Source organism: Triticum aestivum, chromosome 3D (assembly GCF_018294505.1).
Source record: "Triticum aestivum cultivar Chinese Spring chromosome 3D, IWGSC CS RefSeq v2.1, whole genome shotgun sequence".
Classification (NCBI taxonomy): Eukaryota; Viridiplantae; Streptophyta; class Magnoliopsida; order Poales; family Poaceae; genus Triticum; species Triticum aestivum.
In genome coordinates this window covers 253,798,310-253,811,819 of record NC_057802.1, presented here as the reverse complement: position 1 = coordinate 253,811,819, position 13,510 = coordinate 253,798,310, and the positions used below count along the sequence as shown (strand labels likewise).

Sequence of the window (13,510 nt, the reverse complement as noted above, 5' to 3'; positions counted from 1 at the left end):
TTTGCCTGTACCTAGTGTTCCTTGGGAGGATATATCTATGGACTTTTTTTTAGGTTTACCTCGAACAAAGAAGGGGAGGGATAGCATATTTGTTGTCGTGCATAGATTCTCGAAAATGGCACACTTTATACCATGTCATAAAAGCGATGATGCTGTTAATGTTGCTGATTTGTTCTTTCATGAAATTATTCGCTTGCATGGTGTGCCAAATACTATTGTTTCAGATGGTGATACTAAATTTCTTAGCCACTTTTGGAGATGTTTATGGGCAAAGTTGGGGACTAAACTGCTTTTAGTACTACTTGTCACCCCCAAACTGATGGTCAAACTGAAGTAATCAATAGAACATTGTCTACTATGCTTAGGGCTGTTTTGAAGAATAATAAGAAAATGTGGAAAGAATGCTTGCCTCATATTGAATTTGCTTATAATCGTTCGTTGCATTCTACTACTAAGATGTGCCCTTTTGAAATTGTGTATGGTTTCCTACCTCGTGCACCCATTGATTTGTTGCCTCTTCCATCTTCGGAGAAGGTTAATTTTGATGCTAAACAACGTGCTGAATTGATCTTAAAAATGCATGAGTTAACTAAGGACAACATTGAGCGTATGAATGCTAAATATAAACTTGCTGGAGATAAGGGTAGAAAACATGTTGTCTTTACCCCTGGAGATCTTGTTTGGTTACATTTGCGTAAGGATAGGTTTCCTAATTTGCGCAAATCAAAGCTAATGCCACGTGCTGATGGTCCTTTTAAGGTGTTAGAGAAAATAAATGATAATGCATATAAACTTGAGCTGCCTGCAGATTTTGGGGTTAGTCCCACTTTTAACATTGCAGATTTGAAGCCTTATTTGGGTGAGGAAGATGAGCTTCCGTCGAGGACGACTTCATTTCAAGAAGGGGAGGATGATGAGGACATCAATACCATTGTTACACCCACAGCCCCTACTACTACATATACTGGACCAATTACTAGAGCTCGCGCACGCCAATTAAATTATCAGGTACTTTCGTTTCTTGGTAATGATTCTAATGTTCATGAGAATATGATGCTGCCTAAATTGGATACATTTGTTTTGCTTACAAATGAAGGGCCTGGCATGGATAAGAGGGATGAACATTGGAGCAAGAACAAGCATGGAGTTGATGGCATGCGCAAGGGGAACAAGAACGGAGTTACAAGTGATGATTTCAGGACTTTGAAGCCACCATAATGAGTGCATGAAGCCTTGGACGAAATATACAAGATGCCACTTCATAAACTTCGTCCATAGGCTATTCTAGGTGCTGCGTCACCTTATTATTGGGCCAGGCCCATGTAATTTCGAAATACATAAGTATAGGCTGTTTTTAGAGTCCGTATGTGTGGGGAAACAAGAGATAGGGTTGGTTTCGGACCCCTTCCCCAAGGGCCACGAAATTCCCCCCTCTTCCTCCATATATACAGCCCTTAGGGCACCGTTTAGACTTTGGGTTTTGTTTAGATTAAAAGTTCGCCATAGCTGCAACTTCGCGTACTTCGTTTGTGTTCAACGACCAGACCAAGGCGTCACAGAACCCCACCTTCATTAATAAAGCTTTCCTCTTATATTCGCAATATCCAGATTGCAATCTTAGTTTCTTGCTTGTTCTTCGTTTGCTCGCAGGAAACAGGCCCTCGTGGTCAGGTTGATCGTGCTCCGGCGTGGTCAATAACCCTCGGAAGTTGGTTTAGCGATTGCTAAGGCGCGACGTCTCGCACGTTCGTAGTCGGATCGTCAAGGCCGACTCCCACAAAAAACGATAGCCACCATCTCATCGAAACATCGGGACACCTTTGCCTCTATCACCATGGGCGGCCCCCAGCGGCAAGACCCACCTGAGCCATCTAGATCTGGCCCCCCCACCCTGTCATGCCGCTCCGGGGATGGGATGAGCTTCCCGGTGGCTCCACCACCAGATGGGAGGCCAGGATGATTCTGTGGCCACCTTTGGCCGCGGACTCATCCCTCAACAGTGGACATCGTCTGGGAAAGGACCAACCCTTCGACGAATGCAGAACCTGGACCTGAAGGAGCGGGATCGAAGGCCCAAACGGGCCGCCTATGGTCAAGCCAACACCGCAACACGGCAGCCGTCGCCGTAGCTGACCCGCTGAGCTGTCGTGTAGCCTGCACGCCAAAAGGAGGCCACCGTGCCCAGAGGGCAATACCACATCACGCCGCCTATGGACGGAACAACAGCCACGCCGAACCGTTGCACCCATCCAGCGCCGCCTGTCGAGCTCAACGCGTCAGTTCACACCAAGCACACACAACGAGACCACCACCACTGACGTCAACCTCCAGAAAGGCCACCGCCGCCGGTCCATGCTGCCCGACCGTCCGCCAGATCTGGAGCTCCACCGAGCCGCCCTGGAGGACCCTCGCATCCAAGCCAGGCATCATGGCCAGCAGCACCGCAGCATACCTGCCCCGCCGCCCCACAGCTGTCGCCGCTCCGCCGCACCATCGCATGTCGGTTGCTGCCACCGTGCCCCACGCCACAGCACGCTGTCCTCGCCGAGCGGCCACGCCCCGCCTCACGACCTGCCACAGCCATAGAAGGAGGAAGAGAAGACCCCGCCGCCGCCTATGCCGGTCGGGCTTTGCCCGGCGGCGCTTTCGGGCGACAGCGAGGGGAGGGAACGGGGGTGGGGGCTGGAGAGGTGGCGGCGAGGGTTCACCCGGCCTCTCGCGGGAGATGCGCCGGGCGAACGACCCACGTTCTGATTTCCAACATATCCCTCGTTCGTAACTTAATATGCAAATACTTTGATGAACTGTTCATCCAAAAAAATAATCTCGTGTCGGAAGAGCGCCTATCTTGTTCATAAAAACAAAGGACGTGACTTGTAAAAATTATTATCTCAGAGTTATTTCTGCGTTCGTCAATTGATGAGAGAGCAGCAACTTCAGCCGCATGTCATGTTGTATATATTACTCAGAGATACTCTAGAACCTTTGACAAAATGTGGAATCTATCATCAACAACATAAGGTTTGCATAGGAGAGGTTTTCCTTTTCTTTTTGAGAATGGTCACCCTAGGGCATTCCCTACCTAAATTTCCATTGCAAAAACCTCCTAAACGAGCATAGATGTTTACAATAAGGACGAGGCATAAGAAGAGAAAGCAACGGGAGATATAGCCAGTCAACTAAAGGACTGCACTCAGGCGTGCGCATGGTTACGCTGGGCAACGGTCATACGAACGCCCCAAGCGAGTGCGTCGTCGCGGCACACCCGCCTGAAGAGAGCAAAGTTGCTCCCGGAAGGCTCCAGTCTTGCGATGCTTCCGCACGTTCGAGCAGCTGGTACTAAGCTTAAGACACTTATTTTAGAATGGGGGAGTAGCATATAAAGGTGGACACAGTTTTAGAGTTTTGCACAAGCCGAAAATCTCTCAAAAACTTTGAAGTTTCAACGATGGAACTTACGGTTTTTGCATCTTAAGCTGTCTAGAGTTTCAGAGATATAATTTCAAGCAATTTTTTCTGTCGACCGTAGACACAAAATAATTAAGTTTTATCGGTCGCTCGTACTAAGTTTCAACGTTGAAACTTAAACACATATTTTTAAAAGTCATCAAAATATATTCAAAATGGATCTTATTTGAACCGAACTTAATTCAGATTTTCTTTGAAAAGATATAAAACATTAAAAGTCGAAAGCCAAAATAAAAAGTGGGTACCAGTGACATCCGTGTCCCTGCACTTGCCAACTAAGCAATTTTGATGAGTTGATATAGAATTAAATTAAAAAAACATGATCGAGTATCATATTATGATACCGCATCATAATAAAATATGTGTTATTATGTGTCATGCATGAAATAAGATTTTTTTCGGTACCAACCTATAATATTATGCATTATTGAGGCAGTATCATTGATATCGTATGTATGATACTCTCTACTATCCCGTAGCCTTAATTAAAGGTGTGGCTGTATAAAAGACTCTTTTCTATGGTTGGTGGGAGTGACATCACTAGTCCTTTGGCAAGCCACCTATCATTTCCGAAGCGACTGGAATAAGGAGAGTGCAAGGTGGAAGTATGTGTCAGTCGAGCTTTTTTCAAATCTGAGGTAGCACATTTCAGTTTTAGAATCCCTAATTGATTTTAGCATAACACCCTGATCTCACATCAGTCACCAAGCTATGATACTGCTGATATTTTGTGCATACAGCAACCCCAAAATGTGAGATCTGTTCAGTGATTTTATAACTCATATGAGAGTGACCCGTCCAATAATACATGAAAAAGGTTCCCATCATCCTCATGCATACTCGTACGCAACCGAGGAACTGTCTTCTATTTTAACCCCTTTTTTATCTCCCATGAGGAAAGTGCTGGAATCAGCAGAGGTGTGTTAGCATTAGATTCCCAGCATATGCCGGCCACCAACAATGGTAATCAATACGCTTAATGCACGCAGTATGGACTTGTCGCACATCACTGCATCCACCACTCTAATGACATCATTCATTTCGCTAGCAAACAGTTCCATCGATGTGGAGATGTTTATAAATGTGAATACTTTCGTTTGGTCTAAACCCCACGTACATATGATTAACTATCTCTAATCAAATTAGAGTAGGTTCGCCTTGCATCTTCCTTGGTTTCTTCTCCCCCATACCTGCTTGATTTTCTGTAGATTTTTTTGTTAGTCTCCGCATAAAACAAAAGCCAATGTATATAAAATAACTTAAATAATTTAAACCAATTCGATACTTTTTCCTTGTATTACTCATTTCTGTAAAACAAAAAACCCATTCATTTATGCAAAGCATCATCTAGCTTCGGATGGAAGGATCAGATTAATTATGGAAAGTATCTTTTCTTATGATTTTCACTATAGCATGCGTTCTTCCTTTATGGGATTCCTCCATTGAAATAGGTAAGCTAAGATAGAACTCAAACGATAGCTCCTTGTGGATTCCTTCATTGGAGATAGCTCCTCATGAAGATGAAGGCATCCTGAGGGGGGAGACTCCGAGGAGTATTAGGCCAACTCCACCGCGCGACCCCATCCTGTCCGGGTGCGTCTGTTTGGGGTAAAACGGACGAACCAGACGGCCCAGCGTGCGGGAGCAAACTGACTTTTGTCCGTTTTTCGTCCGCTTTCGACCCATCCCTGGCCCAAACTTGTGCCGAGTTTGGGGTGAAACGGACATCGCGCGGACGGGCTCGCTGCACGCCCTTGTCCCCCCGTGGCCCGCCTGTCGGGGACACTAGCAGTCCCTTCGCCTCCACCCCCTCTTCCCGCCCCACCACATCGCCGGCGCCGCCACTATTCTCCGGCCGCCTCCTCATCGCACCCCCGGGCCGTCCATACCAAACCACGTCTCGACATGGCCGCCACCACGCCAGCGCTTTCGCTGTAGTTTTGGCCATCGATTGGAGGAGATTTGGCCGTCGCCGTCGTAGCCAGTGGCAGAGGGGATACGACCGCCGGCGACGTACCACGGCGGCCACGGTAGCTTCCGACGAGTGCTCCAGAGCGGCCAGTAGCCGGCCGCCAACCACCCCTACAGCATCGAGGTGATCATCGCGGCCTCTTTGCCACCACGACCACAAGGTGCTCGACACTTTGCCCACAAAGGTATGGACAGTGGAGATGAATTTTTCTTCCACCACTTCATTTATTCATCGGACGATTCGTCGTCGGATGGTGAAGATCTTGTGGTGGCTGCACTGGTCGTTCACGACCACATTGAGCGGCAGCTTCCTCGGTACAGGGGTCACGCCCTGGCATGCTCCCAACCTGAAACGCAACAGGGAGAGAGGCCACGCCCTTCTCTATGCCGATTACTTTGCCAACACCCTGCTCTTCAAGCCGGATAAATTCCGTCGCTGTTTTCGTATGGCAAGGCATCTGTTCAATGGTATCCGAGAGGGAGTGGTTGCTAATGACCCATACTTCGAATGCAAGACGGATGCCCTTGGCAAGCTTGGATTCTCCTCTTACCAGAAATGCACCGCGGCCATCCACATACTTGCATATGGAATTTCAAGCGATCTGGTGGATGAGTATGTGCGTATGAGTGAGACCACATGTCTGATGTCAATGTACAAGTTCTGCCAGGCCATGGTGGCAGTGTTTTGGCTCTGAGTACTTGAGGCAGCCAACTGCCGCTGATACAGAGAGATTGTTGACGACCAACGCATCTAGAGGCTTTCCAGGCATGCTTGGCAGCATAGATTGTATACACTGGGAGTGGAAGAACTGTCCATTTGCTTGGCAGGGCCAGTACAAGGGGCATGTCAAAGCGTGCACTATCATATTAGAAGCGGTGGCCTCGCAGGATCTTTGGAAATGGCATTCTTTCTTCGGCATGGCATGTTCTCACAATGATATCAACGTGCTGCAGCGTTCTCCAGTCTTCGCAAGGCTTGCAGAAGGCCACTCCCCACCTGTCAACTTTGAGATCAACGGCCACCAGTACAACAAGAGATACTATCTAGCTGATGGTATATATCCTCAGTGGTCAACTGTTGTGAAGACAATCTCGAACCCCCAAGGTGAGAAGAGAAAGAGATTTGCCCAAATGCAAGAGAGTGCTAGAATGGATGTGGAACGTGCTTTTGGTGTGCTTCAATCCCGATGGGGTATCGTTTGAAACCCTTCACTGTCATGGGACGAAGGGAAGCTTTGGGAGGTGATGACTGCTTGTGTGATCATGCACGACATGATCGTCAAGGACGAGCGTGATGACAGGATCTTCGACCAAGGATTTGATTATCAAGGTGAAAATGTTGAGCCCCTACACCAAGAACCGGCCATGTTTGAACAGTTTGCCCAATTCCATCGTGAGTTGCGTGATTGGCACACTCATTTGGATCTTCAAAATGACTTGGTTGAGCACGTGTGGAGTCACATTGGCAACCAATAGATGTATTGGTTCATTATGTTCATTCAAGACAATTTTGATTTGGTTGTAAAACTATTTTATTAGAGACAATTTTGATTGGGTTGTAAAACTATTTTTATTTTCAGACAATTAATATTTGGACGTGCAAACTTGTTTTCATATGAATATATGGGCATTTTTTACCGTGGCGGATAGGATGGGGCCAAAGGATGCGGCCGCGAGCTGGGCGCACGGCCACCGCATCCCAGGACAGGCCCGGACATGACCCCATTGCCCTACCCAAACGGACCGAATCCGGACAAAGCAGACGTACGTTTGGGCTCGCGCGGTGGAGTTGGCCTTATGGCTACATAGGGTAAAAGATTCCTCCATGGAAATCAAGTCTTCCTTGTCTTAGGACTTGGGAAACAATCCTATCTTGTTCCATCTCTTTTTTAAATGATTTGGTTCAAGTATCATTCTATATATATCTTGTATTGCATCTATGCGTGCTGATTTGTGTGTTTCGCTTGTGTTCCTCTCGATTTACCATTATGTTTTTTCTCAAATCCACCTTTCATTCGTGAAGATCGGACCGTCATATGGCTTGGTCCTATATCATTGCCACATCACTGATGTGACCTGACGGGCGAATCCGGGTCCTAAGAGCATCTATAGCCGGGCTTAGCAAATCCGCCCACCTAAGGTTCACCTATGTCGCGAAAGCCACGTGTTAGAAGGGAGAGAGAGGCTTGGTGGAATTGTTTGTTGTATTGCTTGAGCCTCGTGGGCATATATATATATAGGAGTACATGATTATCTTGGAGTACAAGACAAGGTAGAATAATATCCTACGCTATCCTAGCTTTCCTAATAATCACAATACTCAACATCCCCCCGCAGTAATAATGGTAGCGACGCAGACGGTGAGACCGGAGAAGAATCTGAAGGGAAACCGACGGACACCCCCCCACAGTCGTAACGGTCGATGCATCGCGGAGTCGTGGTAGGAGTGGAAACCGACGAGGTTGCTCAAGCAAGGCGGTAGCCCTTTGTGCCGTTTGTCGAGGTAGCCGAGAGCGTAGGTGGTGTAGCCGTAGTCGAGGTAGCCGTGCAAAGAACGCCGTGGTCGTCGTCGAGTCGGGGTTCACATGTGTCGAGGTAGTCGCCGTGGAGCCGTGGAAGAAGAGCAGCGGCGGCGGCGGCCTCAGGAGGCGGCTGCGACGGCTCGAGAAGGACCGCGACGGTGATGCTCAAAGTAGGCGATAATGAACCCGGCAGCATGACGAAGACCGGCGCAGACGGTAACGTTCCCGCGCCAAGGGAGGCGGCGCGAGCATATCACGTGGAACTCAACGCGCGTGGACGGTGGTGGACGGCGGGCCGCAGCGCTATAGCCTGAAGGGGCGACGTAACGACGACGGGCAGGTCGGGGCGACGGCGGGGAAAACCTCAGGGCGGTTGCAGGGATCGCGTGCCACGCTCGCTATGGCCCGACGGGGCGACGCAGTGGCAGCGCGAGGTTCGGTGCAGCCTCGAGGACGGCCTGGAGCGGACGGCCTCGGTGCCGCCGTTGACCGCGGGCCGCGGCACTATGGCCCGAAGGGGCGACGCAGTGGCAGCGCGCGATGTGGTGCAACCACGGGAACAGCCTCAGGGCGGCGGCGGGGACCACTTGCTGCAGCGCTACGGCCCGAAGGGGCGACAGAGCGGCGGCGCGGATCGGTGCAGCCACGGGGAGAACCACAGGGCGGCGGCGCTGCGGCTCGACGGGGCGACGCAGCGGCAGCCCGTTGCTCGATCGGTGGTGGGGTGCGCTGAACTCGGGGGACATGGCGGTGATGGCCGGCACAGAGCGATGGGAGGGCCGACGCGCGGATGGCGGCGGGCCCTGACGGGCCGCCTCGGCGCGCGTGGCTGCCGGGTCGGTGAAGAGGTCGGCCGGTCGCGCCGGTGTTGGAGTAGAGGCGCACGGGGGTCGTCGGCGGCGGCGGGCAACACAAACCGATCAAGCATAGATGGGAAAACCAAAAAGAAAAAGCCGATTTAAACGACCGGCGAGAGAGCGAAAAAACCCAGAGCAAGGGCTCAGGAAAAAGACTCTTTAGGGCAGCCGGTCAACACGACCGGCAGACGAACCCTAGGTACGGGCGGCGCGGCCTCTGGCGGCGGACATGGAGGCCGATCGCCCCAGGGGCGATGCGAGGGTACGGAAGCGGCGGCGGCTAGGGTTTAGAACCCGAAAACTTCTACCATGTTAGAAGTGAGAGAGAGGCTTGATGAAATAGTTTTTTGTATTGCTTGAGCCTCGTGGACATATATATAAGAGTACATAATCATCTTGGAGTAAAAGACAAGATAGAATAATATCCTACGCTATCCTAACCTTACTAATAATCACAATACTCAACAAGCCGTATTATACATAACGTCTTTGTGAAGCTCTCCGTGCATAATGCATTTCCACGTACGACAATCACAACTTGCAGCCGTCCATCTTTCTTTTTCCCACGGTCAGTTATTACTTTTTTCTCCTTTGGAGAGTGATAGGCGATGTGATAACAGCTTTAGGAAAAATAATGCACATCACATAGCGTTGCTTGTTCCACGAGGGCATCCAATAAACCACACACATTGTCGTTGCCGTCGATGTCACACTATAAAGTCAGTCGACACACGTACAACCACTCTTTAATTTCCTTGCCCCTGCCCACCCAATAACACTACTCTACCTGGGAGGAAAAGCATAAGCACATACTAGACGCATAGACAACACAGAGCTACACGAAACCAACATGATGCGATCTGCTAGCAGTGGTAGGAGTAGTTGTAGTACAACTCCGTTTGCAGGATCGGCTGCGGGGCCAAGGCGTTGCCGTTGACGCCGGCGAGCGGGATGGAGGAAGCACCCATGGCGGCGGCCGCGTCCATGTACTGGATCAGCTCGGCGAGGGACTCGAGGCGCGCGCCCAGCTCCAGCGCCCGCGCATGCAGGAGCTCGTTCTCGGCCTGGACGACCGCGCACCGGCGCGCGGCCTCCTGTGCCGCCGCTGCCACGGCGCAGTTCCGGGCGCGCAGCGCTGCCGCCTCCGCCTCCAGCTCGTCCACCTGCAGCAGTTTGCGCGCGCGCGACCGCTGCGCGGATAGCCGGTTCGACTCCTTGCGCTTGCGCTTCCTCTCCTCCGTCAGCGCCGCAGGCGGCGCCCGTGTCGCCTCCGAGCCGGCCGACGACGACGTGACGGTAGACGCCGTGCCGGGACCGGGAGAGGCCATTTCCTTACACCACTTGATTACTTTACTTTGTTTCTTACACCAACAAATATTTAAAACAATATGCAATAAGCAGGTGAACTCTCTGGTTTAACCGGGGTTGGTTGATTATGAGAAGACGTAGAACCAGTAGAGGAAGACGACGGAGAAGGACTGGACGAGGACGGTGGATGTTATCATAAAAGCAGCGGCATACAAGCAGAGCTGGTCAAGAGAAAAATTCGGCAGAGTCTCCCCTCAAAAACCAAGGTTTCTTACTGTGAAATCGGACAGAGTTTCTCCTGACCAAGGGAGAATTCTCAGGGAAAATATTTGAGCAGGGTGTTGCCCTTGATTGCAAGGTTTTCGGACAGGAAATTTCGGCAGAGTGACGCCCCGAACAAGGGGGTTTCTGACTGGAAATTTCAGCAGAGTGTCGCCAGCTAGGTTTCGTCGCAAGGATTCCAACAGAGTAGTACTAAGCTAGATGGTAGATCTTGTATGATAAGATACTTTCACACAGAATCTCCAAGGCACAGGGAACTAAAGGTGGTAGATGCCAAGCAAAGAGGGTTCAAACTTGAAAGGTGGGAGCAGGGTGGTTGTGGTCAACAGGAAGTAAGAGCAGCAGCGTGGCGTTGCTGCTGCGAGAAAAGAAAGAATCCAAGTCCTTCCAGAGAGGGGAGAAGAGAGAGAGGGAAAAGGGAATTGGGGCTTGGACGAGGGACGCAGTTTATAGGCGGGGAGGAGGGGCGTTTGCTTAGGAGTTAAGTGGGCGGGTGGGGAAGAACCAAAGCCAAAGGCGTGGCGCGGTGCGGTGCCGTGCGCTGGTGGTGAGAAAAGAGGCAGCAAAAGCAGAGGGAGACAGCGAGAGGCAAAGAACGGAGGAGCCTTCCGCTGCTGAAAACCCAAAGGCAATCAAAGAGTAAATTAGAGCATCTCAAAGGACGTGTTTGGTTGCTTGCATGAGGCCCAGCCTGGCCCGGGCGGGAAGAATTTGGCCCGTTTGGTTTCCTGCATTCATTGTGCGGCCCGCATCGCACGAAGCTTAAAGCACGTCCAGGCCAGGTCCAGGGGCAACGCACAAATCGGCGGTAGCTCGCAAGCCTGGCCAGGGCGAGGCAGCGGAGGGCGACGCGCTTCTCCCCTCGTGCGAGCAGGGGAGATGGCGCGAGCTCGCCCGCGTCGCCGAAAAATCGGCGGGAGGATTTCGGCTCACCTCCCGCCGCTCCACCCCCTATTTAGCCCCTCCCTCACCGCCCCAACTCCCGCCACCATTCTTCCTCCGTTCGCGCTTTCCCGCCGACGCGCATCGGCACCGACGAGCAGGTAAGCGGCGCATCTTCATCGGCCGGTTGTCCACGGCGTTGGAGCTCCTTCACTGGCCGGCGTTCATCTTCCACCACCGTCCCCCCTCGTCCTCAAGCTGCAGCCATGGCCTCTGTGAGTTCAACCCCCCTTTCTCTATGTTCCTTCTAACTAGATCTAAGCTGCAGCTAGGGTTTGATCTAGATGCATGGTTGATTCGTGGTCTGATTTGTGAGCTGATATGGTTGGTTGCTATGCTGCGGTTACAATTTGTGGTAGGGCTAGATGTTCAAGCATGTGGTAGGCTAGATTAGTAGTAGAGTTTGAAGTTGAACCTTGTGCTTGTGTTGAATCATGCTCAGATCTGTGATTTGTAGCTATTGGTGGTCATGTGCTTGCTATGATAGTGATGAACCATGTATATGTATGCTCGTGCTTTCATGGATTGTCCGGTATGTTGTGTGCTATGCTCACGGTCAATGCGTGCTACGATTGTAGGACATGACCACGCAGACGCAAGATCTTAGTCTGGCCCTTGTCGTGTCCGACAGCCAGTTTGCTCCATCGTTTGTCGAGGACTCGCAGCCTATGTCCGAGATGGCACCTGATTCAGAGGTGTTCGAGTCTGATTCCCTCTATGTGTCAGTAGTGCTCGTTGAGCCAACTAATACTGCTGCTGCTGCCGCTGCACTCAAGCTAGCAGCAGCAAAGGCAAAGAAGGATAGTAGGTCGAACAACATGAAGTGGCAGCCGTTCATGTCCACGTTCGTGCTGAACAAGATGTGTGAACTCATCTCTAGTGGAGTTAGGACTGACAAGGGCTTCAAGGAGGTGCACTTGAACACCGTTGCGAAGCAGGTGTTCGAGTTCTGTGGGCAAGAGGTGTCTGCCACCCAGGTGTACAACCACCTGAGGAAGTAGAGAAGTCGATAGATCCAAGTGTCCAAGCTGAGAGACCTTAGCGGCGTCTCATGGGATGAGAACACTTGCTCAATAGTTCTGGAGGCAGAGCACTACGCCGGCCATGTCGCGGTTAGCTCACAACCCTCTTCCTTTTCATACTGTCCACCATTGCCTACTCTTAATCGCAACTAACAACACTTGTGTTTCATTCTTAGGACCACCCAAGGGACGCTGAGTTCCTCAACACACCCATTCAGAACTACAACCAGATGCAGCACATCTTCTCCTTCGGGCTGGCAACTGGGAAGCATGCCATGGGCTCGGGGGAGCCTCTTGGTTCTCCCATGCCTGACTTCCCTGGGACCCTGGACGTCGAGATCCTTGATGGCCCTGACAAGCCCGCTGCGAAGCCCTTCGACAAGCCATTTGACCCCGTTGATAGAAAGAGGAAGAGAGGAGGCCTGATGGAGGAGGAGATCAATGTCTTCCGCAGCACGACTGAGGCGGTGAAGGAGGTGGCAACAGCCATCAGGGAGTGCAAGCCCCTCGACGTCCACCCTAACCTGTATGGCGCTGTCATGACCCAGGGTGGCTTCAGCGACGAGGCTCTCATGGCAGCTCTCAGCCACCTGCTTGACAACAAGGCCCATGGTGTTGGGTTCGTTGCCATGGTCGACGCTCACAGGATGATGTGGCTCAGGAGCTGGCTGGGCAAGCACTACTACTAGAGTAGTGCTGCCTGTGAGCGTGCATGATCCGCGACGGCGATGGTGGTGGCGACGACGACGATGATGACGATGACGACGTACATTTTGTGTAGCTAGGGCTCAAAAACTATTTGATGGTCTGTATATTTTGGTGAGGTGGTATATACTAACCCCTCACGGTGACGGTGAACTTGCGGTGGTAGGACGACACCCTCTTTTGGATGTGGTGGTAGGTTAACACCAAGGTAGTGCTAGGAAGAACTTGCTATGCCGTATGATCATGCATGCTTTACTTCTCTTCTGCTCCATTGTTGTTTGTGTGCTACTTTGCTTGCTACTTGTGCTCCATTGATTTGCTGCTTCAACTCTTGCTCTTGTGCATTGCTAGGGCAAGTGGTATGTCGTGTTCATTGGTGAGGTTCCAGGGGTTTATAGTTCATGGAAAGAAGCCAATGCACAAGTGACATCGT

General features: G+C 51.1%; 2 protein-coding genes across 3 annotated transcripts; one reads left to right on the top strand and one right to left on the bottom strand.

The window, feature by feature from the left end:
• Positions 1–9,149: 9,149 nt before the first annotated feature.
• On the bottom strand, positions 9,150–10,249 carry LOC123078334 (bZIP transcription factor 44). The gene has a single exon (XM_044500803.1). It carries the CDS (start codon positions 10,144–10,146, stop codon positions 9,682–9,684), a length of 465 nt encoding a protein of 154 aa, XP_044356738.1. The 5' UTR covers positions 10,147–10,249; the 3' UTR covers positions 9,150–9,681.
• A 743-nt stretch (positions 10,250–10,992) lies between these two features.
• Positions 10,993–13,265, top strand: LOC123078335 (uncharacterized). 2 transcript variants are annotated; one of them, XM_044500805.1, is made up of 3 exons: positions 10,993–11,565; positions 11,929–12,462; positions 12,549–13,265. In XM_044500805.1, the coding sequence occupies exons 1-2, from the start codon at positions 11,557–11,559 to the stop codon at positions 12,349–12,351; spliced, it is 432 nt and encodes a 143-aa protein (XP_044356740.1). In that variant the 5' UTR covers positions 10,993–11,556; the 3' UTR covers positions 12,352–12,462; positions 12,549–13,265. The 2 variants fall into 2 exon arrangements, with proteins under 2 accessions (XP_044356740.1, XP_044356739.1); XM_044500804.1 differs by having other exon boundaries at positions 12,549–13,261.
• Positions 13,266–13,510: the final 245 nt, after the last annotated feature.

Bases quoted from the DNA above. Each gene is read 5' to 3' on its own strand.
- LOC123078334 (XM_044500803.1), bottom strand. From the start codon at position 10,146: ATGGCCTCTCCCGGTCCCGGCACGGCGTCTACCGTCACGTCGTCGTCG.
- LOC123078335 (XM_044500804.1), top strand. From the start codon at position 12,603: ATGCAGCACATCTTCTCCTTCGGGCTGGCAACTGGGAAGCATGCCATG.